Raw genomic sequence first — 25515 nt, 5'->3', positions numbered from 1 at the left:
CCCGTGGGCTCCCACCTCTGCCCTGAGCTGCTCTGGCCTGGACTCCACCTCTCGGGGCCTCAATTTCCCCCTCTGCAAAGCGGGGACAGACACAGAGCCTGGAACAGATGGGCGTTGGGAGAGCAGAAGGCAGCCTTCCCTCAGTAAACCCCAATGCTGTCACCAGTTCTGTCAATATTAACCCCCCCCCCAAAGCCCCCAAGATGGATCCTAGACGAGCCCCTCTGGATGCCACAGGCCCTCATCGTGCGATCTCAGCCAGGCAGGCACCCAGCTCACCTCGGAGGGCCGTCCCGGGACGGGGCAGCTGCAGCGGGCCCCTGGGCCCCCCCAGAGACCCGCTGGCCCCCACCATCGCCTGTCAGGAGGTGCTGGAGCTGCCCCGGCTCGCCAGGCCCCAGGGGCCCTGCAGCTTCCAGTGCCCCCTCTGCCCCCAGCTTCCCCCCAGCCCCCGCCCTTCCCCCCCTCTGCCTTGGGGCAAATCCCAGACCTCTTGGGCCTGTTCCCCACCTGTCAATTGGATGTTATATGGGCTCTGCCCGAGGACTGGGGTGAGGACTAGATCACATGTCCGGGGACTGGCGCACTGCCTGGACCCAGGAGGTGCCCTGTCGGTGCCCACCCCCTCCTGGGGCAGCACCCAGCCCCTCCACCAGAGGTCCTGGTCACCAGGGCTTCCCGAAAAGTCCTTCTCTTCGCGGAGCTCTCCTGACCATTCCTGCCTGGTGGTGCCTCTTGCTGAAGCACCACTCACTCCTCCAGTGGCCCCGTCCACCCTCCATTCACCCATGGACGTGCCCTGGGCCTGCCCCTGTCCTGGGTGCCACCCTGGGGAGTGCAGACGGCGTCTGACCCTGGGGAGGGAACAACACGCGCGCTCAGGTCTCATCGGAGGGGTGTGCCGACCGCCCCAGGCGCCCAGGCCCTGGCTAAGGTGGCATCTAACACCGCCTGCCCCACCCCCTCTGGCTTCTTCTGTAGTTGCCGCTCGGCACTCGCCCCTGCCTGTGCCGCGCTCTGGTGTCGGCCCCTCTCCCACCAGCTTCAGGGGGCAGGGCTGTGTGCCTGTCTTGCTCCCTGGCCTAGAGCAGTGCCTGGCAGGAGCGAGCCGTTCCTGAAGGAGGACAAGGAGACGCTGTCCAGACGGGCAGAAGGGGCACCTGCAGCACAGACAGATGCACAGACAGGATGGGGGTGCTCGGCAGCGGCTGGCGGCCAGCAGGGGGCACACCTGAGTTTGGGGCGGCCGGGGGCACCCAGGGGCCTTGGGGCTGCGAGGGAATGACAGGCTATTTCAGAGCTGAGGGGTGACGGGACGCCGGGAGGGACGTGGGAATGGACGAGGCCTGGCTGGGGCCGAGGGGCAGCTCTGGGAACGGTGCCAAGGAAGCCCAGTCCCACTCGCTGTGGATCTGGGCAGAGGTCTCAGCCTCTCTGTGCCTCAGTTTCCGCATCTGTGCACTGGGTCTGACACAGGGTTGCTGTGAGGTTGCCACTCGCTGGCCATGGAAGGGGCTGGGGACCTGCCTGGGGGCCGGCACCCCCGTGCCCCACCTCCCGTGTGGCAGGGGTCATTAGTTCCCTTTTCTGGACAAGGGGGCCGCTAAGAGAGATGACTTGCAGCCTCCAGCCTGGAAGGGGCTGCCCAGAGAGCACACCGTGAACGAAGAGAGGGATGCGGTCTCCGCTGAATAGGAGGGCGAGACCCTGCCCCCTCCTAGAGCTGTCACGAGGGTCAGAGGCCACAGTGGCTCTGCAAGTGGCCTTGTGAGGTCGTTAACTTGACAACTGTATTTTGGGCACCTTCGGTGTCGGGCCCTGTGCCCAAGGCTGGGGCCAGCAGTAACCAAGACAGACCTGCATGAGCATCACCCCCAGATCCGGGATTTCTGGGGGTCCAGTGGGACCCACCCTGCATGGGGCTCAGAGGAGGAACCCCTGAGGTGCTGACCTGCTGAGTGGAGAGGGACAGCTGTGGGAACGCTCTGACCCTACCACTCGCCAGCCCTGCTCAGCACCCGGCCCATGGGGGCACACGCCAAGTCGCCATCGTGTCTCCTCTGCCTTGACAAATTCTGCAGCCCCAGTGCCTTGGGGGCACCAGGCACCTGTGGCACTCAGTACAGGTCTCTTCAAAGAACGAGTGCACAGAATCTTCTCAGCAACCCCAAGGCATGGGGACTGCTGTTATCCCCATTTCACTGACGACAAAACTGAGGGCCAGAGAGAGTTGACGGCAGCCTGAGGCCACACAGTCAGGGAGTGATGGAGTTGTGATTCAAACCTCAACTGTCCTCCACAATCTTACGCGCCGCCATTAAGAAGATGAACGAGAGGGTGGAAGTGTGTGCCAGGCAGAGGGAACAGCACGTGCAAAGGCCCTGAGCTGCGAGAGAGCAGGGGGCCTGGAGCCTGGAGCCCAGAGACCGGGGAAGGGAAGTCGAGGGGCACTGTGGGGCCTGGTGACAGGGACAGGATGTCTTGGGGCTGAAGATTAAGGAAGCGGACGCTCTCGAGGGCGCAGACTCCCACGTGTGGCGTGTATACCCTTCTCCGAGCCACCCCTGCCAGCCCCAGGGGAAGGGGCTCTGGGCGTGTGGCCCAAGGCTGCTCCAGACTCTTGCCCCGAGCCGCAGCATTTTCACCCCTGAGGTCAGCAGGGAAGTTCCACAAAAGTCTCTTACAGCTTGAACAGCTTCTAAATCTAAAACCAGGCAGGGTTCAAGCCCCCAAAATGGGGAGCAGTCCAAACACCCCACGCACAGGGACAAATGAATCATGGTTTGCCCATACGATAGATCATTACAGAGTGGTAAAAAATATACAAAAGAAAAAGCCACAGCCCCATGCCACGAGGATGAATTTCCCCAACAGGGGGGCAGCGCCAGCCCAGGAGTTGGACCCCGTGGCTGCCGCAGGGCGGAGAAGGGAAAGCGTCACGGCCGGGGGGTGACTGGGCACTTCAGGGCCCTCCTCCGTTTCTTGGCCTGGTGGCGTTTACAGCCTGCTCCCTCTGTGACAACCTCTGGAGAGTGACATCCATGTTTTGTGCTCTTTTCATCATAGAAAAGGCTCAGGAGAAACCGACAGTTTATGCACCCCATAAGGCAGGTGTGGAGACTGAGGCTGATCCACGGCCGCGGGGGGAGAAGGGGACCCCCGCCTCGGCGTGCCCCCGAGGGAGCCAAGGAGGAGTAGCGGGGCTGGAAGGAAAGCCAGGAGGTGACACGCAGGGCGGCCTCTCCTTCCCGCCCGGCTCCCCCTGGCCCCACGGGCCCCTCGTGGGCCTGCAGGCAGGGGGCTGTCCTGGGTGACCCAAGAGAGGGCCCTTCTAGATCCCACCATCCCCTTCCCCGGAGAGCTGCGGCCGGGGAAAGCCCGCCAGCCAAAGACATGACTTCATGGGGCCACGCGGGTCAGGCGCCTGGAAAATCTCAAGCTCGCGTGTAATTGAAAGGCCGTTCCTTGTGGTTGTCTTGGTAATGCACTAGGGGTGTGTTTTTCTGTTGTCGTTTTTTGTTTTTGTTTTTAAGTTTCTTTCTTTGCAACAGCTTTAGCTTCCTGATGCTGGAACCCCCAGGCTGGGCCAGCCACCGGGAGCCCCTGAGCCTCCGCGTCCACATCCACAGGACGGGGGGCGTCATCCGCACTCAGGGAGTCACCCCAGACCTGCCTCGGAGGGCGCCGGACAGCCTTTCACTTCTTCTTCCTTCTCCAGGGAAAAGCGGGCAAATCCCAGTACGGGCTTATTTCTTTAACTCGTATAACATTTTGTACTTATTATTTTTAAGCTTAATTTTTCCTGATTACAAAACGTAATAAATGTGATTGCTGAAGAAAATTTAGAGGCGAGAAAAAACATAAAGAAGAAATTGAATCTCTCTCATAACGCTACTGCCAAGAAAAAGGCGCTACTAATGCTCCTTGGTGTTTTTGTGTTTTTTTCCCCTTCAATTAATTTCTGAAAACAAATTGGAGCTCCTCCTTGCATCTTTTGTAAGCCCAATATTATATTTTGGGCATTTTGCTGTGTCACCTGATTTTCTTTAAAACTGCATTTTGAACAGCTGCATAATATTCCACCGTAAGCCAGTGCAGTGAGTGATTTGTTCCACCGCTGCCTGTCGTCGGGAATTGGGGCTGTCTCTGCATTCTGGCTCTCGGGGGCGTCCTGAGACCCGGCTCTGGGAGTGGGTGACTCACGTCTCAGGACAGGGCGGTGTCTCCTGGTCAGGTGCCTTCACAAACACCATCCCTGTGAGCTGGTGGGGGGCCCGAGAAGGACACGGGGCGGCTTGGGAGAGCTTGATTAAACGACTAGCGAGCAATGGGCCCGGGTACAAGCCTGCAGGATGTGCAGCTCCCCGAGGGGTCCTGAGCAAGGGTCTATGGTGGGGGCTGCTGAGGCCACCTGGTGTCGCAGCCCAGGGACTGGGGTGGGAAACCATGGTAGGTGCCCCCCAGGAGAATCCTGTGGCCCTTCGAAACGCAGGGCCGGGTGTGGACAAAGAACGCGATACGGAACCCAGTGGCGCTTACATAAGTTAAAGACAGAAGCGCACAGAGCCACAGTCAGTGTGCTGTGGAGAACACGCAGCAGAAAGATCCCAGTGAACACTTCAGGGAGCTTCGCTGTGGGGAGGAGGGGACAGAGGAAGGGGAGGTGGGAGCAGTACTCAGGGGCCGGGCGGGGAGCCCATGCTGGCACCCGACACGCACCCGACACGCACCCGGGGCCGTGGCTCACTGGAGGGGCGGCGTCCTGGCCGGCAGCGTCACGGGCTCTGGGCTTGCGCCGTCCAGGCCCATCTCAACAATCTGAGGACCCAAGGAGGTTGCTGATTTTTTTTTTTTTTAATTTATTATTTTGCCCATGAAAGCACTAAAACAACCACCCGCACCACCTGCCATCCCCATCAGGTCAGAGAAGGGCGTTTTAACCTGCCCACAGCCGGGGAGAGGCCGGCGCAGCTGCTCGGGGCATTCTGAGTTGTGCAGATCTCCTGTGCGGTCTGCAGGGCGACTGAGAATGGCGATGGGCACCTTCCGTCCGCCCCAGTCCTCACCTGGCTACGATTCCGGCCTCAGCCAAGGACCCTGGGCAGGGAGCTCGAGAGCTGGCCGTGAGTTCGCCAACGACACTGGCTGAGCGGCTGCCCCAGTGCAGGGACACAGCAGGAAACAGCCCGAAGGCGGCGACCTCAGGGAGGCGACAGGCCAGCCCCCAGCAAGCACCTGCGACACGGGGGTCCCGAATCTCAGGCCTGGGCCCACCTCTCAGAGGCTCGGGGGCCTCTCCCGCTGTGGGGGCAGGTTTGGGGCCTGGGAGCCCCACAGAGCTCAGGGTGCTCGTCTAGAGCTCCCCCCTTCCGGGAACTAATCCCAAGGACAGACTTCCGCAGGTTACAGAGAATGGGCCCTGAGGGTGTTCCCTGCAGCGTTTGTAACAGTCAGAAAGTTGGAAGTAATGACTGTGGGCGGGAATACTCTGCAGCAACTCTAAACCATGCTGGAGAAGCCTACAGTCCCCGGAGGAAGATGCTCACCGTGGAGCCAGCTGCAAACAGGTAGGAAAAGGTGTGATCCCATTTTTTCTTACAAAACACAACAACATACATGTGTATAAAACCATCGCTGTGCAAATCTGTGCCTCTGACATGCACCCAAGCCTGTGGGATTCCGATGGCTCCCCTCCCGTTTACTTAGGGATATTTTCTAAATTAACGTGTATTCATTCTGCAATGAATAATTGAAATATATATATGTATGTTTACACATGCACAGAAAGAGCCAAGAAGATATTTAAACAAAATGTAAACGATGATTATTTACATCCAGGTAGTGGGACTAGAGGTGACTGCTTCTCGTTTGTGTGTCTGTGTATATATGTAATTCAAAAGTTATTTTTTTTTAACAAAGCACCCACGATTGCTGTCAGGAGGCTCCCATTGGTAGCAGGGCCTCACCCAGGAAGCAGCTCACCTGCACACACTGTAAATACACTCGCCGCCCACCTGCAGGGGCCTGGGATGTGGGGAGGTGGTCTCCAGAGTGGAGTGCAAGACCCCAGGGGCCAGGAGAGCGTCAGAGTTTCTGTTCGTATTTTCTCATCCTTTAAAATGTCCCCTTTTTACGTAGGCTGTAGAGTGTGCAAAATACACGCAGGCAGCAGGCTGTGCCCGGCTTATAAATACATTACGCTAGGTCCACAGTCAGCTCACAGTTCGGGCAGGGGTTGAACAGGTTTGGGGACCACCGATCTGGCAAAGTGGGCGACGGACACGCAAGCCAACAGGCCCAGCACCAGGGGCCGGCGCAGAGCAGAAGCCTTGGCCTTGTCTTTGGCCTCTCTCCCTCTCCCTCTCTCCCCCTGCTTTCACTCTGCTGGAAAATTCTGATGTCTCGCGTTCAAAACACAGACGCGGCTCTGCCTTCTCTCACCTCCCCCACGCCCGGCACCTCTCACCTGGGCTCCTGCACCAGCCTCCTCGCTGGCCTCCCTGCTCCTGCCTCCAACACTGTTCCCCGCGTGGCAGCCAGAGCTCCAGGTCAGAGGCCGCCTGGCCCAGCCCCATCTCACGCGGAAGAACCCAAGCCCTTCCCCGGCTCACGGCACCCCCACCCCATCCGGCCCCAGCCTGTCCCTGACCCGTCCCTCCCTCACCTCCTGTCCTCTCCCGTTGCTTGCTCCTCTCCAGACCGTCAGCCTCTTTGCTGTCCCTGCTTCTGCCCCAGGGCGTTTGCCTTGCCTGGACCACCCTGCCCCAGACATCCCCAAGGGTCCCCACCCCCCACCCCCGCCACGAGGCCTGCCCTGAGTCCCTCTTTTCCTGCCTGCAGCCCTTAGCGCCCTTAGCACACGATACAATTCCCTTATCTACATGCCCTAGAGTGTGAGCTGAGTGGGGGCGGCTGCTGTGGTCTCTTTTGCCCATGGGTACATCCCAAGTGCCGAGAACCGTGTTGCCCACAGTAGTTCCCTACCCCGAGGCGACCAGAGCAAAGTCTGGTGGCTCCAGGAGCTGTGGGCCCAGAGAGGAAGGGTCGGTCGGGGCAGGCTCCCTCGGGGCTCCCCTGAGCAGAACCCGGAGCTGTGGGATGCACTGGAGTACCCTGGAAAGGTTGCAGGGCCCGGGGGAGGATCTGGTTGTCAAAAGTAGCCCTGGGAGGGCTGTAAGCAGGAGACAGTGCCAGGAGGTTTGCATGCGGAAGCGCTCACCGGGGCGGGGGCTGGAGGAAGGCTGGGGCCATGAAGGGGCCAGGAGGCGGCTGGGGTTCTTCATGAGTGTCCTTACAAGAGTCTGCAAGCAGGGACACTTGGTCCACCCCTGCATGCCCAGCGCCTGGCGTGGTACAAGCAAACGCTTGTGAGCACAGGGCATCAGCAGCTCTGCTGCAAGGGCGCTGCACGGGCGGAGCGCTGGCTGTGGACTCACCGCCCCCGGGAACTCACCCTGATGCTCTCCCAGCCCTCTCCACTCCCCACTGCCGCCGTGCTCCCAGCTTGCAGGCAGCCCAAGGTGCCCTTCCATTGCTCCTTGCTCCTTCCTGCCTGAAAGGGCAGCTGCCCGAGGCAAGGCAAGCCTGGCCCATCCGGCTATCACCTGGGACAGGTCAGGACAGGGCCCGCACTTAGCTCTGTGGACGGTCACGTGACCAAATGCAAGCCGGAAAGGGGGGGGGGGGGTCCGGGCACAGGGGGCAGGCCTGAGGCGGGGAACGAAGAGCAGGGCAGCCTGGGCAGAGCAGCTGGAGCTGGAGCTGCAGCTGGAAGGGTGTGAGGGAGACTGAAAGAGAACTGGCAGAGAACCTGCTGGAGGGGCCAACTAGTGGGGCCTGGGTCAGGTGCAACTGGTGGGGGCTGGGGTCAGGGGTAACTGGTGGGGGGCTGGGGTCAGGGGGACAGGGTCCTCCAGGAGCAGGAGTGAGTGGCTGGACGCGGCCCTGACCACAGGATCCCGTCCCAGCCCCCAACCTCCCAGGAAGGGGCATCCTCTCTTTCCCACAGAGGGGAGCGTGGGCCCCAGGGTCTCCGAGACAGTCAGCTGGGGGCCCTGCTGACCTCTCTGCTCCCCCTTAGGGAGCGACCAGGAAGACACACAGCTGGGGAGAGGGAGGGGAGCTCTTGGAGTCTGGGACCTCCCACTAGGCACCCCTTCTCTCCTGGCTTTATGGGTTCACAGGGGAGTGGGGGACCCACAGCGGGGTCCTCCAAGTACTTTTAACACAGGGGTTCTCAACCAGGGCCCAACTCTGCCCATCCAGGGAAATCTGGCGCCGTCTAGAGGTGGTTTGGGCACTGGAGAGGGGTGCTACTGGCACCTAGCGGGTAGAAGCCAGGGACGCTGCTCAACACCCTACACTGCACCAGATGGCCCCCCACAAGGACGATCCAGCCCCAAATGCCCGAGAGCTGAGGCTGAGGGGCCTGTCCCCAAGTAACACAGCCTGTCCCCAAAGTGTCACCCATGGCCGATCACAACCACAATCACAATGAATAAAACGGCAACAACCAGGACGTCATCTGGGAGCTCACATCTCTAATTTCTGCATCACCTCCAGGAAACGGGCGTGGATCCCTTCTTTCACAGAAAACGACGATGTGACTAACTTGCACCCACCGAGTGCTTGCCAGGCAACTGGCACCCTAAATCCCCAACAAGGGGGAACTCAGTCCTCAGACCAACCCTGCCAGCCGGGGTGCTCCCTCCTCACCCCCATTTCTCAGGTGAACAGAAGGAGGCTCAGGGCCCAGCTGCCACTGCCCGAGGCCACAGCCGGCCACCAGCTCTGACCGGCCCGAGGCCCCCAAGGAAGGCGGCACCAGGGCTTGGGCCCAGGCCCAGGGCGTTCCATGCCTTGGGGAGCGGGCAGGCAGCCCTGCTCCCAGGGCCCCCACAGACAGGCTTGGGGACCGGAGCCTCGTGCCCAAGAAAGCCGGGCAGCCTGGCCTCCCGCTCCGCGCTCCCCCCAGGCCGCCCCGCCCCACCGTCTCACCTGGATGCCGTTCTCCTGCAGGTTCAGGTACCGCGTGTTGACTGGGATGCTGGCGGGGACCTCGGCCAGCTCTCTCCGCGTGCAGATCACCCGGCTGGCCTGGTTGCTGCACGAGCAGGCCGCGGGGCAGGAGGTGGCCGGCGGGGAGCCCCCTCCAGCGGCCGATGTCACGGCCACGCCGCCCCCACCGGCCCCCAGGGGTGGGGAGAAGAGCCAGAGGAAGAGCAGAGCCCCGCGGGGCCAGGACATCCTACCGGGCGGCAGTGGGGGGCGCAGGGAGCCGCGGGCGGGTGCCATCGTCAATGTTCATGCTCCGCGGGGGCACCGGGGGGCTGTGCGGAGAGAGGGGAGAGGGGCCTCCGTGAGCCGCGGGCCCGGGGCCGCCGGCTACCGCCCCCACCCCTGCCCAGCCCAAGGGGACAGGCCCCATCTCATCTCATCTCCCCCGCTGGGACGACTTCCCGGCCCATTTTGCAGAAGGGAAAACCGGGGCTGGGGAGAGGAGTGCTGGCCCGGGAGGCGGGGAAGCTGGGGTGTGAACCCAGGATGGAAACCACAGTTTTCTTCACGGTCTCATAAAGAGAGATTATTAGGTGGAGGCTGACAGGCAGACGAGACAGGGTGGCAGAGGGCAGGGGAAGCAGAAGTCAGGGCCTTGGAGTTAGGGTCCGGCTCCCACTGCAGCACCCTCCTCCCCAGCCTCGGTCCAACACCCCCACCCCAAGAGGCCAAGACCCCCAGCACTCTGGGCCAGCCCCTGCTGCTGGGCCTCAGCCCCCCTCGCCTTGCCCAGGCCCCGGCAGTGGGGTGGGGGGACTCACCAGCCCTGAGGGGGGTCTGAGCTACACTCAAAGGGGGAACTTGGGGAGAAGGAGCCAGACAGGAAGACAGTCAAGGTGACAGGGGAGGGCTGAGGGGAGACTGGAGTGACCATGGGGAGGAGGTGGCCGAGCGCGGCCTGGGATGGCAGCACGGCTGGGAGCCCCCATTGGCCCTGGGACTGCAGGTGCAGGAGGCAGGACAGGAGGGGCCTGAGCCCGCAGCTGCGGCAGGAAGGGGCCAGGGCTGGAGTTCTGGGAGGGGAGTGGGCAGAGGGGAGGTGGGTGCTCTGAGGACTCCCGGCTGCACCGCTGGAATCTGGCCTCCCAGCCCCCCTTCCACGGGACAAGATGGGGTGGGTGGGCCAACAATGGTGACGACAGTGGTAACAGCCCCTGGTACTGACAAAGCCCTTCCCGGGCACCAGGTCTTTTGCATGGGGATCCCACTGAGGCCCCCCAATCACCACAGGAGGATACTGTCAGGGCGCCCCATTCCCAGACGGGGACACTGAGGCTAGGTGGGGGGTCTGGAGCTGCTGGTGAGAGGCAAAGGGAGATTTCCGCCCGGGGTCATCCCTGGCCCCGCTCCCTCCACGCGGTGGCTCCGAGTAGCTGCCCACGCACTGCCACGCCAGGCCCGGAGAGTCCAGGAGAAAAGGGGAGCCGTCCACGTGGACACACCCCCAACGCACCCCACAATGAGCGGAAGGGCATGGCCTGTGCAGGGACTCAGCCCCGGCAACACACACACTCAGTCCCTTCTGCATCCCCCAAGATCATTTTAACCCAGATAAAAACGTGCAGGGCTGTGTCTGAGGGTTCGTGTGAGAGTGAACACGAATGCGAGAGGGAAAAAGGGACGGAGAGACGGGGGTGGGGGGCGGGAGGTGGATTCCATTTGTACCCCAGACTCATCTTTCCACCTGCAGGGCTGGGACCGCGTGTGTTGTGTGTTGGTCCCTGAGCCTGTTTCTACAAATGTCACCAGCGCTGGTGATCCTGGGAGGGAGGTTTGCCCGCTGCTCCCACCTCCACAGGCTGGCGCCGACCCAGCGTGCACCCTCTGCGCCGAGGGGCCGGCACCCGAGGCTGGGGGGCTGGGAACCAGCACGTCCAACGACGCGGGCACCCCCACCCCAGGTCCTCCGTGCTGGCCGCGCAGCCGGGTTTCTCCCTCCGCATCTGTTCCCGTCTCTCCTGCCTTCCCCCACCACGGCTTCTGCGGGCGGCTCAGCCTCCTCCCCTCCCGCCCTCGCCCTCCGCCATCTCCCGTCCTTGTCCCCCCTCCCCCCAGCACCCCCACCGTGAGGGAGGGACACTCACCCCGGTGGTGGCTCGGCTTCCGCTGGGCCCCCCCCTCCACATGCCTCCAGCCCGCCGGCCGGGGTCTCTGCCCCCCCAGTTCTCTGGGGCTTCCCGTCGAGGTCGTGCTGGGGGGGGCGCAGGGGCTTCTTGGGTCTCCCCACGCCCCCCCCGCCTGTCGCCCTTCCCAGCCCCCGGGGGAGGCCGTCCGTCTGGGGGCCACTGCAGCACTGCTCTCCGCCTCCCGCCCTGCTCGCCTCCTCTGGTTCCTTCCACCCCCACCCCCCACCTTCTACCTTGACTCCCCCCCACTGCCAGCCTCCGTCCTCTCCACCCACGGACCCCGCACCCGGACCCTCTCCTTTCTCCCGGCCCCTCTCGGCCGCCCCCTCCACCTCTGGTCCCTGTCCACCTCCTGTGGCCCCCCAGCCCCCGCTCTCAGGCTGCCTCCCGGTCTCCCCTCCCCTGGGACCACCGGGCCCCTCTCCCCTGCTCCGCCATCCCTTCCTCACTCTCGCTCCATCCCCATCACCCTCTGGTCGGCTGGGAGCCCGGCTCAGTCAGATTCTCTGTCCGTCTGTCCGTCTGTCTTGGTCTCTCTCGCCCTGGCTCTGTCTCTCTCTCTTTCTCTGCGATTACAATTTCTAGTCACACGGCAGTGCAGAGCCAAGCTGTGCCTCAGCTCCCTGCCCCCTCCCTTCTCTCCTTCCGAACGGGGAGGGCGCCGCTCCTCCCTCCTCCCGCCCCCGTCCCCGCTCCCGGGGAGGTCCCCCTCCCCCGCTAATCAAAGGCTCCGTTATCTAATTAACCCGTTGGTTCTGGGCAGCCGGGAAGGTCGGGAAGCAGGGGAGGGAGGCTGCGGCCGGGCTACCCGGGGCGGGGGGGCTTGGGTCGGGCCAGCCCGGGCCTCGGAGCACACACGGTCTCCTCAGCCGGAGAGCCAGGATGGACCGCCCAGGCCGCCCCACCCCACTGGACACAGCCGCCCTCCCGCCGCCCCCCATGGCAGACAACCTCGTCCAGGTCCACAGCAGGATCCCCAGACCCCAGACACTCTCCAAGGCCCCTACCCACAGCACACAGCCATTTCCTCTGACACCCCAACGACAGACACCGGTGAACCCGACCCACACCACCGCCAACCTCCCCCACCCCAGGGCCGGCACCCTGGCATGCCCAGGCGCCTCAGGGACACCCACCCTGCTGCCAACACCCCTGGATCCACCCATCTATGCATCTGTCCATCCATCCACCCATCTGTCCATACATTCATCTATCCATACAACCATCGGTCCATCCATCTGTCTGTCCATCCACCCTTCTGTCTATATATCCATCCATCCACCTGTCTATCCATCCATCTGTCCACACCTATCCATCCACCTGCCCATCTGTCCATCCATCCATCCACCTGTCCAACTGTCCATCCGTCCCTCCATCTGTCCAGTCAACAGGACTTACTGAGTCCCACTGTGGACAGTGGCATAGCTCCTGACCAATGCCAGGAAACCACAGGCCACAGAAGACAAGCGCAAGAGCAGAGCACAAAGGGTACATACATGTCAAGGGCCCTGGGTTCAAATCCTGCCTCTGCTGCCCCGTTGCTGTGTGACCTCAGGCAGGGAATTCATCGTTCTGAGCTGGTTTCCTCCACCTGAGGCAGGGGTGGTAAAAGCCCCCACCTCATAGGACAGCTGGGAGGATTCAATAGTTGAAAGCACAAATGCTTCAAACGTCTGTGGAATTGGCCCTTTCCCACCTCCAGCTCGTACCCCTGGCTATCTCCCTGGCCCAGCCACACCACCACCTCTCGCCTGGACAACCGCAGTCGCTTCCCCACTGTGCTCCCCACTCCCTCTCCCCAAGTCTGTTCCAGCAGCCAGAGCCCAGAGAGAGCCTGTCAACATCCCAGTCAGGTGCTCAACAGCCTCCTGGGGCTCCTGCCTCAGTCACAGCCAAGCCCTCCCTGGCTCACTGAGCCCGTCCGCCGCCCAAGCCATTTCTCTGACCTCACCCCCACCGCCCCTGCCCACCAACCATGGCCACGCTGGCCTCTTGGCTGGTTCGGGAACAGGCTGTGCGTGCTCTGGCCTCTGGGCCTTTGCACGCGCTGCTCTCTGCCTGGACGCCCTTCTCCAGCCGGCCCCAGGGTTCCTCCCACGGGGTGAGTGGGTCTGACCTGACCACCCGGGGCACACAACACTCTGTCCCTCTCCAGCACCCTCTCTGCCTTATTTTTCCACAGCACTCTCGCCATCTGACCTCCTATCTGCCCACTCGGCTGAATGCAGCCCCCAAAGGCAGGGGCTGCGTCGGTCTCGTGCACCGCGGGTGCTCACTGAGCATCGGGTGGTGGGATAGAGGAAGCGGCTGCCCCTGCATTCCCTCCCACACTCACACAGACACCCTGCCCTGCCACAGGGTCTGGGCCACGGACTGTGCTCAGAGGCCCCCATCCTGGACGCCTGCCTAGCAGAGGCAGCACGTCCACATGCCATCGACACCATGTGCATCCTGGGACATGTCCACGCCGCAGCACCACCTGCCCGGCTAAGCCTGGGTCCTGCCCCACGGCCCCTGTGCCCTGTAGGAAGCCTATGTCTCAGCCACCACCTCAGTGGGCCCTGCAGAAAGCTTCTGCACATGGCTGTGCCTGCAGCACCTGGCCCGGCTGCCCCCAGGCTCTCCTTGCTGGCACAGATACCAGGAAAGTGGGCTCCCTGCTCCGAGACTCCCACAGAGCCCGGCGGAGGGCAAGCATTCGGCTTGCACAAACTCTCTGGACAGTGAAAATGACAGTTATGTCCAGCACAAACTCGGCCTTGAGCGGACATCATCCTGGGCACTTCACCGAGTCTTCCTGTCAGCCCCTGAGACCGGACTGCTATCACCCCCATTTCACAGACACGGAAGCTGAGGCCCAGAGGGGCCATGCCTCTTGCCCAAGGCCCAAACACAGGAGGAAGATGCCCCTTCAGCTGGGCCTCGCCAGGGCCGAGCGGCCCCAGCAGCAACCAGGCTTGCCCCTGGCCTGGGCACCCTCCCACGGACAGGGGCCTTCACTGAGCACTGCCCACACCTCCGCCTCGGGTGTACCTGACCCCACTGGAGCAGATTCAGGGCCAGGGGCACTCACAGAGGACCCCCAGCCTTGTGGTGCCCAGCACGCAGACACAGCCCCTTGCCACCCCCTCATCCCATCCCCCTGGGAGAGGCCTCAGCGCAGGGGCACCCTTGTTCCCCACGGGCACGAGGCCCCGAGGAGAGAAGAGGCACCGATGGCAGCAACACGCGAGGCAGAGCCTGGAGATCACCAGCCCTCACCTGCACACGAGGGGGCCAAGGAGAGGGAGGAGATGGCGAAGGGGCAGGAGGACACAGAGCCACCCACAGAGCAGGGCAGGCTGAGATGCAGGCGAGGGCAGGGCACGGAGGGCCCAGGCAGGTGGGATGTGCGGCCGAGGCTTCCCCAGCTTTGCCCTCCTCCCCAGCCCCTGCTCTGAGAGATCAGGGACAGCCTGCGAGGATTCAGGTAGATGGCAGACGGAAACTCGGGGGCCTGGGGGAGGTGTGGCGAAGAGAGGGAGGCAGGGGCCATTCCTGTCACACACACTCATTTTTCTGGGGAAGTTCGGAAGACTGGAGAGAGATATAGGCAACTGCCACCACAGCAAGAAGGGTAGGGGTTAGATCTAAAGAAGAACTTCCCAAATGTGAGGGACAGGGTGGAAGCAGAGTTGGAGTCAGGAGGGTGAGGAGACCTCAGAGCCACCCTCATATGGAAGCCCTGCCATATGGGGAAGGCCCGGAGCTGTTAAGGTTGGGGGTACAGGTTTCGGGATGTATGAAATTTTATGTTTCCCCTTGAGCCAGCCTAAGTCCTGACCACTTTTAAAGTCCCAAGAATGAACAGCTCCTACTGTTTTAGGCAGAAGAACCTTGGGAACAGGCAGTTCAGGCTCATGATAGTGCTGATGAGTTCAGGGGCTGGGGACTCAGCTGGGGACTTGGCTACACCTCCAGCTGCTGGGGGGCACACGGGGGTTCTGGGGTCCAGAGCGAGACTTGCTTGGAGGAGGGGCTGCAGCGTCAACCGGCCTTTTGTTTAGTCCCTATATTTGTTTAACAAATGTTGACTGAGTGGCTCCTGCCGCCTCTGTGCCTGCCCCTTGGAACCTGGAGGAGTTGTGGGGTGCAGAGGGGGTGCCGGGTGGAGGGCGGTGTGGCAGAGGGCGGGGGTGGCTCTGGGAGACAGGGCCGTGGGGTGGAGAGGAGAGACAGAATCAGCTTTCACCGGTTTAAAAGTGGCAGAACTTGGCGGAGAGCTGCAGGAGGTGAGGAAAGGGGAAGAGGCTGGGAAGGAGCGGTGCAAGGACAGAGCCTGCACACACCCCCCACCCCACCTCACGGCACGGGCTGCCTGGGTCCCCGTCGCAGCCCCTGGCCGTGCCCTGGGGATGAGCCCCATTCCCTGTGGCCAGGCAGGATCCCCAGACCAGGTCTGGCACACAGCAGGTGGCTAATAAATGTGAGCTAGGACTCGGAGCCTGGCCAGTAGGTGGGAAAAGAAGAAAGCCCGGGCTCCAGTGCTACGTTGCCACCAGTCTTCTGCTGGGAACCGTACCTGGCTGTCACTCCATTTCCTCACCCGACCCCACAGGACCAGCAGCTGTTCACCCACCGCCACGGAACCATTTCACATCCCGTGTCCGTCCCGTCCAGGAGAACTCATGGCTGAGATGGGAGGTTGCAGCCCTGCACCACATAGCTCATCAGCCCCCGGCCCCACGTGGCTATAGATCGCTCAGCATGTGGCCAGTGCGACTGCGGCACTGAACTTTTAATTTAACTCGACTTAGCTGAGTGCAGATGTGGCCAGGGGCCCTCGTGGCCAGGGTGCCGGACAGCCCAGGTGTGAGCACGAGTGTCCCAGCTGCTTCGACCCGCCTGCCTCAGCCCCACAGCATGGCCTCTCCCCCATCGGGCCCACCTGCCTCCCCGGGCGGCGTAGGGGCCTCAAGGGGCCCCGGGGGTCAGAGCCACTGGCCGCAGGGAGCACAAGGGCCTGTGGGGATGGCACCTTCACTCCTTCAGGAGCCCGTGGGGCAGGAGCAGCAGTCGCTGCTCTACAGGAGGGCCTGTTGGAGCTCCGGGAGGCTGTTAACGCACATGGTTCCTGTCCCTGTCACCCTGAGATCGAGTCCTGCACCTCCAAGTCACTTGCACTCTGGGTGACTCAGGAGTGGGGTCTGACACTTCGAATCGAGTGGATCCAGCAGAGAGGAGGCCTGGCCGGGGTGAGAAGATTTCAGCTGAAGCTTCGGCAGGCTGAACACAGTGCGTCAGTGGGTGGAGGCATCACTGGGTCCACTCTCGGCCCTCATCCAGAAAAGGCCTGCTTGGATTTGTTTTCTATCTCAGGGTTCTGCACGCCTCTCTCTTTTTTTTAAAAGGGGTTTCTACCAAAAAATAACAGAAAGTTGAGAACCACTGGGCTGGAACTGTTCCTCTCAGCCACTGTTGTGCAGACGCTTGTTAAGAAGCAGGTCTGATGCTGCAGGTCCAGCGGGCCTGGGACTCTGCATTATTAAGGGCTGAAGGGTCTCCCTGTGCCAGTCTACCTCCCACTCCACCCTGTGTCCGCTCCCCCTGCCAGGCTCTGGTTAGGGGGTGGTTCAATGTGGGAATCAGCCAGATCAGGGTCTGAACCTCAAATGTCACCCTGGGAAGGGCCCCCCACCCCACCTGGGGTTCGCCTTGCTCATCTGTGCAGTGGGGATGATAGACGGCCTCCTCCAGGCTGCAGTGGGGCCCATGGCTGGCAGGGAAAGCATTCCGTATCAGTCACCCTAAAACTGAAAACCACCCCCCTTCTCCATGCCAGTGCACCGGTGTTCTAAGAAGAGGGACAGCAAGGGGGGGACCCAGGCAGGCAGGTGGGCCCTAAGCCCTGACACGGCCCCCTTCTCACTGAGGCTCTGTCCTGCTGTCTGTGAAGTGACGCCGAGGACCCTGGCTCCACGGGGATCCAGGCGGCAACGTCCAGGTGCCGGGCCCTTGGTCCGCAGCTGTCTTAGAGCTATCCTTGATTCCCTCTGGGTTGGAAGAAGAAGTCTTTTCCCCACTTTGTGACTCAGTGTCCCTTCCGTGCGTAAGTGAGGGGCTGGCTGGAGCCAAAATGCTCACTTATCAGGGAGTAGGGGGCCCAGACAATCTCCGGGGGGGTCTCCCCCCAACCCCCCAGGAGGATCAGCAGGGGAGTCCTCCCCTGCGTGCTTTGGGGGTGGAGGCTGAGAACGCCTGGGCCGCAGGAATGCTGGTGTCTCCTTTGAGCCCACTCTTCTCAACAGCTGATGATTATTATGAACAATCCCAGTTTCCACATGGACGTCCCATGGACCTGCAACCCCCTGTTCTGGGCCTCAGTTTCCCCTCTGAAAAGCAGTAGCCTCTGCAGGGAGAGGAAATCCACAGGGCGGCCAATACTTGGGCTGGGGGCCTGCCTCCCTGGGCCTCAGTGTCCCCCTCTGTAAAGCCAGGGCTGACAGTTGTGCTGCCCCCCAGGACAGAACCCACACGACACCCAGGACAGAGCCCAGCTCCCCAGAAATGACAGCTCCTGTCCTTCTGTCTCCAGCCCCACCTTGGGGGGTCCTAGGAGGGGGAGGGCAAATCTCCTTCACGTTTACCACCTGGGGTTTGCCCTGCACAGGAGCTGTGGCTGGCACTGCTTTCCGACCTTTGTCGTAGTGTTTGAAAAAGAGCTCAGGGCCCTGGCTGAGGGGGAAGGGAGACGACAGGGCGAGAGAGGGGCCCCGTGGCCCAATGCTGCGGCCCCAGACCCGCCTCGCCTGCCCTCCTCCCCGCCCGTGTCCCACACAGGGTTCTCATGCCTGCCAGGACCACCCTCAGCCCCATACCACAAGCCTGCCACCCCCCCACCCCTCACCCAGCATCCTCGCTGTCTGTGGCTCTTGTGTGGACGCTGGCAGTGGGGTCGTCCCATCCTGCTTCTCACTCTCCTGCACCCCTGACGGGCAGAGCCAGCCCACCCTCAGGTGGGAATGGAGGGACCCTGAACCCAGAGACACGGTGGTTCCCTGGCCCTGCCAGAGAGGGGCGAAGGCCTGGATGCCACCCCCGGCCAGGGCAGTGGGTGGGACTAAAGCCGGCCCTGGGCGCGGTCCTGGTGCAAAGATGCCCCCATCGCCAGCACCCTCATCTGGAGGTGGAGACCAGGGAGACCCCCACCCTCTCCAGGAGCAGGGTGTTGCAGCCAGTGCTGGACCCTGAGGGTGACCCTGGCCCAGCCCTCCATAGCCCTCAGCCCCCTTGAACCCAGGCAGCCCAGGGGGCACTGTCACTCTGACAAGTGGGAGCCCAGCCCCTTGGATGAACCTGGATCCCTGTCCCCCACCTGCCGGCCGCAGTCCAGTACACGCAGACAGCCAAGAAGGACTGACCACAGTGACTCCAGGACTCCGCGGGGGACTGGTGGCATCCAGTGAGCCCCTGGCTGAAGGGCCTGTCTGTCCCCCACACCCTGGTGGCCCCAAGAACCATCTCCCCCAGACGTGGGGAGGCAGTTAGGCCAAAGCAGGGCCCAGTTCCGAGAGGCTCAGAGCTGGGGCAAAACTGCTGGGAGTGCGATGAGGGAGAGGGAGGGGCAGAGGGATGAGGGACGTGGCAAGGGGACCCAGATCTCCGAAAGAGACCCAGGGAGGAGTGTGCAGGGCGCACGGGGCAGAAAGAGCAAAGCGCGGAGGAAGCGAGAGGGAAAAATGGCAGAGGCTGAAGACCCAGCAGACTCTGGAACCACAGATGGGCCACGTCCGCCCAGCGGCCAGAGTGGGCAGCTGCGGGGAGCCCACCAGGCTATTGCCCTGGGGCAGAATCCTCAAAAGAAGCTGGCAATCTGGATATGTATGTGAAATCTTGAAATAATTTTTAAAAATGTTGACGATGGAGTACACATTTGAAAGTGACCTTGTGGCCCCCAGGGAGCAGGGAGATGCCCTGGGGGAGGGGAAGATGGCAGGAGAGGAGGGGAGAACTGAGAAGAAACAGCACAGCATTGGATGCAGGGACCCAGGGATCCCAGCTGACGGCGGGAGAGAAAAAGACGCTGGAGGACCCCCCAGGCCCAGAAAGATGGGGGAGGACAAGAAGGTAAGAGCAAAGGGGCACCCAGGAAGGGGGGCCGCAAGACCCTGGTGACAGACAGGGCCTCCCGAGGACATGTTAGGACCCATGTGGCCTCCGACCACATGTGTGTGAGCAACACGCATGTGCTCAGGGGCAGCTCCAGTGGTGAGAGACGTGCCAGTGAACCTCTGATCCCTGTTGTCTTACTTCGGCTCCCTCGGGGACGGCCGTCCCTGGGACCCGCTCTCTGGGGCTGGCGGGCGTCGCAGCCCCTGCGTGTGCCCTCACACATACCGCCACCGGGTTACACACCCCGAGGCCCGAGGCCACCGCTCACCTCCCACTGGGTCCCACAGCCTCTCCCGGCCTCTGCGTGTGGTCTCGGCACCCACGGCTCGGCCTCCCCCTACTTCCCCGGCCTCTGGCTGACTCTGGGTCTCTCCACTTCCACATCTGGGGCTCTGGCTGCCTGTGAATGACTCTGTGTGTGTGTGTGTGTGTGTGTGTGTGTGTGTGTGCACATGCACCTCTGCCCACACATGCCTGTCTTTCTCACACTCTCTGGCCCTCCGCCTGAGGCCGATTTGGGGTCCCTCTGGCCGGGGGGGAGGTATGCCTGCCCTGCTCCGGGCCCCCTGGGGGCGCTGGGGTCTGGCCCGCGGGCCCTGAGTCTGCGGCTCCCTGTGTCTCTGCCTCGCCGGCCCGTGTGGCAGGGTGTGCCCCGGCTCCCGACTCCCCTTTCTTTTGGAAATTCAGTGAGTAACTGGCGGTCTGACTGCAGGGTGCGTCCTCGCTGGGTGTCTGCTGGGCTCTGCAGGGCCCTCCCCTCTCTGGCTGCCCCTTCCCTCCTGGTGCCAGCGCCTCCCTCCCGCCTTTCTGCTGATTCAATGTGTCCCTCCTATCTGTGTATTTGGTGGCTGGGATGAAGCGACCCAGGGAAGTGAAGGAGGAAGGTGGGAAGGGGAAGAGGAGGCTGCGAAATGCAGGTTAGAAGGAGCCAGGCGACCAGATGCTACAGGAAGAGGAAGGCGGCCGGGGTGGGGGGCCGGGTGGGGAGGTGCTGCTGCCGGCTGCCCGGGCAGGAGGGGCGCCGGCTCCGGCTACTCCCAGCTGCCGCTGGAGCCCGAGTTCCTGTCTGGCGGCTGCGCGGCCCGGACTGGGATGTGAGGTGCATAGCAATGGGGCGCTGCGGAGACTCCACTGCAGCTCCCAGCTGGGGAGGGGGCGGAGGGGCAGCCCTGAGCTCCCGCCTCCCCTCCCCCTTCGCAGCTGGGCTCTCCCCAGGGGAATTCCCCACCCCTGAGGGTTGGCCTGAGGCTGTAGGGAGGGCGCCAGGGGCACTCCGGGGCAGCGGAGGTGGGGGTGGGAGAGATGGCGAGAGGGGGAGAGGGGGGCACCATGGGCACTGGGGACCTGGAGCCTTGCAAAGAGACCGGCCGGGCCCCTGGCCCGAGAGGAGGGGAAACCCATGAAAGGGACATGAAAAAGTGGGAGGGGGTCCCATGAGTGAGCCTGGGCCCTGGGGTCCCTGGAATTAGATGGTGAGTTCAAAAGAGACAAGCATCTGAGAAAGAGAGGTACCAGAGAGGAGGGTCTCAGGATTGGGGTGGTCTGCGGGGTGAGGGGACAGAGATGAGGATCACTCAGTGGAAAGGGTCAGAAAAGGGGGTCCCAGAAAGAGATGGATCTGGGGAGAATGGGGCAGAGGCTTGGGGGTGCCAGGGAGAAAGGGGCAGAAGCAGGGGTGCCAGGGAGAACGAGGAGAAGCAGGGGTGCCAGGCAGAAAGGAGCAGAGGCTGGGGTGCAGGGAGAAGGGGTGGAGAAAAGGGGTCCTGAGAGGAATGGGGCTAGGAGAGGGGGTTGGAGGAGAGAGGAGCTAGACTTAGGGTCTCAGGAAGAGAGGGTCAAAGTAGGGGACTTCCGGAGGGAGCGGGTCAGGATGGGGGTGGGGGGATCCTGGGGGGAAGCTGAAGTGCTGCTAGAAGGTCCTTGAAGAGCAGGTGCGAGGATGGGGAGGAAGGGAGGCCCCCAAAAGGAGAGGGTGAAGGAAGGTGGGAGAGAGGTTGGGGTCCCAGAGAGACACGTGCCCAAGGACAGAAGGCCCTGAGGCCGAATGGGGTCATGGAAAGGGGGGTCTTGGGAAGAGGGAGAGGCTGGGGTTCTGCTGCCCACCAGTAGGGTCTGGGTGACTCCAGAGGGAGAGGGGCTGACGGCTGGGGAGGGGGCTGTCTCGCTCCCCAGCCACCCTCTCCGCTTTTCCCATTCTCACTTCCCAAACTCCCCGGTTCTCCCCGGTTGCCACGGCAACCGCTCCTGCCAGGCGCGGTCACCAAGGAAACCCCGTGCCCGCCTCTCCCCCTCCCCATCACTGCCGTGCCCCCCGCCCAAGCAGCAGCAGTGTGGAGGGTGGGAGGGGCAATGGGGGGGTAAGAAGAACCAGGACTCCCGCCCCAGAAAAGGGGGCCCAGGCCTACGCCAGGCGAGGCCCCCCACCCGAAGCCTCCGTCCGCAACCCCACGGCGGGATGCGCAGCGACCGCGGATACGCGCAGCACCCTCCCCGCCCCCCCAACAGCCCCGGGCAGGCGGCGACCCCCCAACACAGAACCCGCCGGGCCCCGAGAACCCCCCCGCCCGCCTCCCCCACCCGCTCCTGCTCTTCACCAGGCCCCGCCCACTGTCCTCTGCCGCCCCCCCCCCCCGCCCGGAGCAGGCCTAAAGACCACTGTCCCCCAATTACAGAGTGCCCCCCACCCGGCCCCCAGGTTCCGCCCTCGGCCCCTGGCCCGGATCGGCACCTCTCGGCGGCTACTCACATGGAGGAGAGGGGCTCCTTCCGGGGGTCAGCATGCCCGGCCGCGGGGGGAGGACCCCCCCAATGAGGCTCGGGGATTTGGGGCGCGAGGCCCGCGGCGGGGAGGCACGGGGGGGCGGGGCTGCGGCCGGGCCCGGGGTCTCGGGGTCTCTCGCTCTCTCCCCCTTCCCCGGCTCCTGGATGGGGAGGGGGCTTCCGCAGCGGCAGCGGCGGGGCTCGGGGGGGCCGCTCTGCCTCCTCGCTCGCCCGGCCCGGCGCCCTCGCCAGCCGGCACGCCGCCCGCCTTCCTTCTTGCCTTCCTTTCTTTCCTTCTTTCTTCCCTTGCTTCCTTCCTTCCAGCCTTCCTTCCTTCCTTCCTCCCTCCTCGGGCCCGCCGGCGCCGCTCTCCCCCCACCCCACCCCCCCAGGCCCCGGCCCCGGCCCCGGCCCCCGCCTCGGACGGTGCGGCAGCGACCGAGAGCAGCCGAGAGCGGCGGAGACGCGAGCGGAATACTGATGATGGTGGGGGAGCGGGAGGGAGGGGAGGGAGGCAGGGAGGAGGGCGCCGGGAGTTGGGGGAGAGGCTGCCCGCGAAGAAGAGGAGGGGGGAGAGGGGGGAGAGAGGGAGGGAAGTGGGGGGAGAATGGGGAAGGGAAAACAAGGAGGGGAAGGGAAAAAAAGGGAGAGGATGGGTAGGGAGGGAAAAGGGGAGGGACAGAGGGGGAGGGAGAGGGGGAAGAAAGGAGAGAGGGAGAATGGGGCAGGTGGGTAAAAGGGGGAGGAAAAAGAGAGGGAGGAGAAGGGAGAGGGAAGAAAAAGAGGGAAGGAGAACAGAAGAAAGGAAAGAAGGGAGAAGCATAAGGGGGATGGAGGAAAGAAGAGGGATGCAGGGAAGAGAGAAGGGGGAAGGAGGGAAAGTGGGAGAGATGTGAGAAGGGACTGAAACAGGGAAAGGAAGGGAGGAGGCTGTGTAAGGGGGAGAGAAGGAAGCAAATAGGAGGAGGAATCTCCTCATGCCCCTTCGATAAATATTGGTGAAATGACTGACAGGGCAATGGAAGGAGGGGAGGGAGGAAAAGAAAGGGGAGGGTGGGATGGAGGGAGAAATTCCAAGGCTGGGGAGAGAAGGAGTTAGGCAGAGGAAGGGGGCAGAGGGGAGGAAAGGAGAGAAAAATAATTAAAGGGTGATGGGCAGGGAAGTAGGGGGAGAGAAGGGGAGAGGATTGGAAAAGACAACAGAAGAGAAGGCAGCAACCTGTTGGGGGGAATATGGGGAGTAGGAGGGGGGGGAATGGGGGAGGCGGGGTAGGTGCTGAGAGAGAGGCAGGCCAGGCCGGCCTGGGAAGGGGGTAGGGAGGGGTGGCCAGAGCCTGTGGGAGAGAAGGGGCAAGAAGGGGCCTTTCTCCAGGTGCCCTGGCTGTGCCCTCTCCATCCACACAGACCTTCATTCCATAGGAGCCACTGCGGTTGGGGTGGGGTGGGGGAGCTGGCGGATTCGCATCCAGGGGTCTGGGGGCCCCCAGGGCAATGGAGACAGGCTCCCCAGCCTCCCTCTCTGCCTTTCTCTCACCTCCCCCAGGTGTTGGCAGCAGGTGCTGGGGAGACACTTGGAGCTGTGAAGGTGGTGCTGCACCTTGGGTACCGGGATGTGGGGATGGAAGGGGGGCCTCCCAGAGGTCACCTTGCCCCTTGCCCCATTTGCTCCCCGTGTCCACTGTCTCCCCAAAGGCTCGGGCACCAGGGTTGGGGGCATTGGGATTTCAGTGGGAAAGAAACCCAGAAGGGAGCTGCCAGGAGGCAGGGAGAGCCCCCTGTCCAGGCACAGCCTCTCCTCCCAGGTGCGGGGGTCAGGGCAGACCCTCAGGCCTTCTGTCTCCACCCCAGGGTCCAGCTACCAACTTAGGATGGAGGAGAGAAAAGAGAAAGGGCCCCTCCTGAGCCCCAGGATCCCAGAGGGCCCGGCTCTTCCTCTTCCCCTGAGAGCCCCAGGCAGGAGGAAGTGTGGCCCTCCCCACCTCAAACAGCAGAAATGGGGAGAACCAGGGGCCAATCTGGGGACAGGGGTTCGGGCTGCTGGGAAGGAAACGGGGCCAGGCAGACGTCTCACCGAGCCAGGCTCAGAGGAGAAGTGAGGTCACACATGGGTGCGTGAGAAGCAGATGTGGGCTGGAGGTTGGGAAAGGTGAGATGCGAGAGCCACAGAGAGGAGAAACGAGGAAAGGAGAGGAGGGGAGAGCAGGCAGCGACAGGTGGTGTATGCACCCTTGGGTGCTGCACCCAGAAGATGGGGCCGCCAAGCTCTGGGTTACAAGGCTGGACAAGTGTACGCCCAGAACATCTACGAGGGAGGCACGGGCTCGGTGGCAGCGGTCACAGCAGCAGCCAGTGGCTGCCGTGTGCTTGCTACAGCCAGCTGCTGGACAAGCATCTCCTCTGTTCCCCACAGTGTCCCTGGAAGCGACACTGGAGACTGGTGGGCACCAAGCTGGGGTAGGCTTTGGAGGCTGTGCTGTGCAGGGGTAGCCCTCTCGTCACTAGGGCTTCGGGGGGAGGCCAGAGCAGTGGTGGGAGGGCAGGAGGCAGGGGACGTCTACCAGCCAGTGGGGAGGCCTCCTGGTCCATGCAGCCCTGGCTACATGGCGTGACTGGAGAAGAAAAGATTGTACAGCAACCACCAATCAGAGCCTGCTCCCTCCCAGCCTCCATGGAGCTCTCCTTTCAGCAGAGAGGGTAAACTGAGGACTTATTTCAGAGAATTGGTATATGCCGTGAAGAAAATAAGAGGGGAAAGAAAAAGAAAGAAAGCAAAGCAAAGGAGCAGGGGACTTCGGGTGATCAGGGTGGGCTCCCTGGAGGAAGTGGCTTTTGCACCGAGACCTAAAGATGAGGAGACAGCCTCTGGGAAGATTACTCCAGGCAGAAGGAACAGTGAGTGCCGAGGCCCTCACAGGGCACCAAGCTTGGCATATGTGTGAGAAAGAAATAAGCCTAGTGTGGATGAAGCAGAGCAAGAGCTGAAAAAGATGAGGATGGAGTTTCAGTTCAAACTAGGTTTCAGTTCAAACACAAACACATACCTCAACGCTACCCTCTGTCTTCTAAACTGTGCCCTAAAGCTGAACCCTAGTCTCCAACCAAGCGTCAGTTCTGAGCAGCCTCCACCCTGGCCCCGTTCGCACTCAGGTTGTGGGGCACCTAGTGTGCGATAAGGGTGGGGGGAGTTTGGCACTGAACCTGGGGACCCTCATAGTAACAGAGGTTCACAAGGCATTTTCACTGTCTCAAAAAACAAACGGGAGTTACACATTTCCTTTGGGACAGGCTTCACAAGTCAACCCAAACATCATGTTCCTCTGCTTCAGGCTGTCATTTTATCCACCCTGATCAGAAGTGCTTATCCAGTATACCTCCGATAAATAAAATGGGGGAAATGAATGACCTTTTCATTTAATATAGT

The 25515-nt window shown here is 62.6% G+C and overlaps 1 protein-coding gene across 3 annotated transcripts in view; it reads right to left on the bottom strand.

Moving 5' to 3' along the window:
* Positions 1 to 25515, bottom strand: part of LRRC4B (leucine rich repeat containing 4B) — a 56232-nt gene that overhangs the window by 10996 nt on the left and 19721 nt on the right. The window contains exons 1-3 of one of the 3 annotated variants that reach the window (XM_037820370.1): positions 11633 to 11771; positions 11142 to 11248; positions 8998 to 9329 (exon numbers count right to left, since the gene is read on the bottom strand). In XM_037820370.1, coding sequence (XP_037676298.1) covers positions 8998 to 9294 — 297 coding nt within the window. In that variant the 5' untranslated portion in view covers positions 9295 to 9329; positions 11142 to 11248; positions 11633 to 11771. Of the gene's footprint in view, positions 1 to 8997; positions 9330 to 11141; positions 11249 to 11632; positions 11772 to 22080; positions 22426 to 25515 lie in introns of those variants that run through there. The other 2 variants (XM_037820371.1, XM_037820372.1) reach the window with 2 other exon arrangements.

Source organism: Choloepus didactylus, chromosome 27 (assembly GCF_015220235.1).
Source record: "Choloepus didactylus isolate mChoDid1 chromosome 27, mChoDid1.pri, whole genome shotgun sequence".
Lineage (NCBI taxonomy): Eukaryota > Metazoa > Chordata > Mammalia > Pilosa > Megalonychidae > Choloepus > Choloepus didactylus.
Note: the sequence above shows the minus strand (reverse complement) of the source record. Positions and strands in the feature narration are given on the sequence as shown.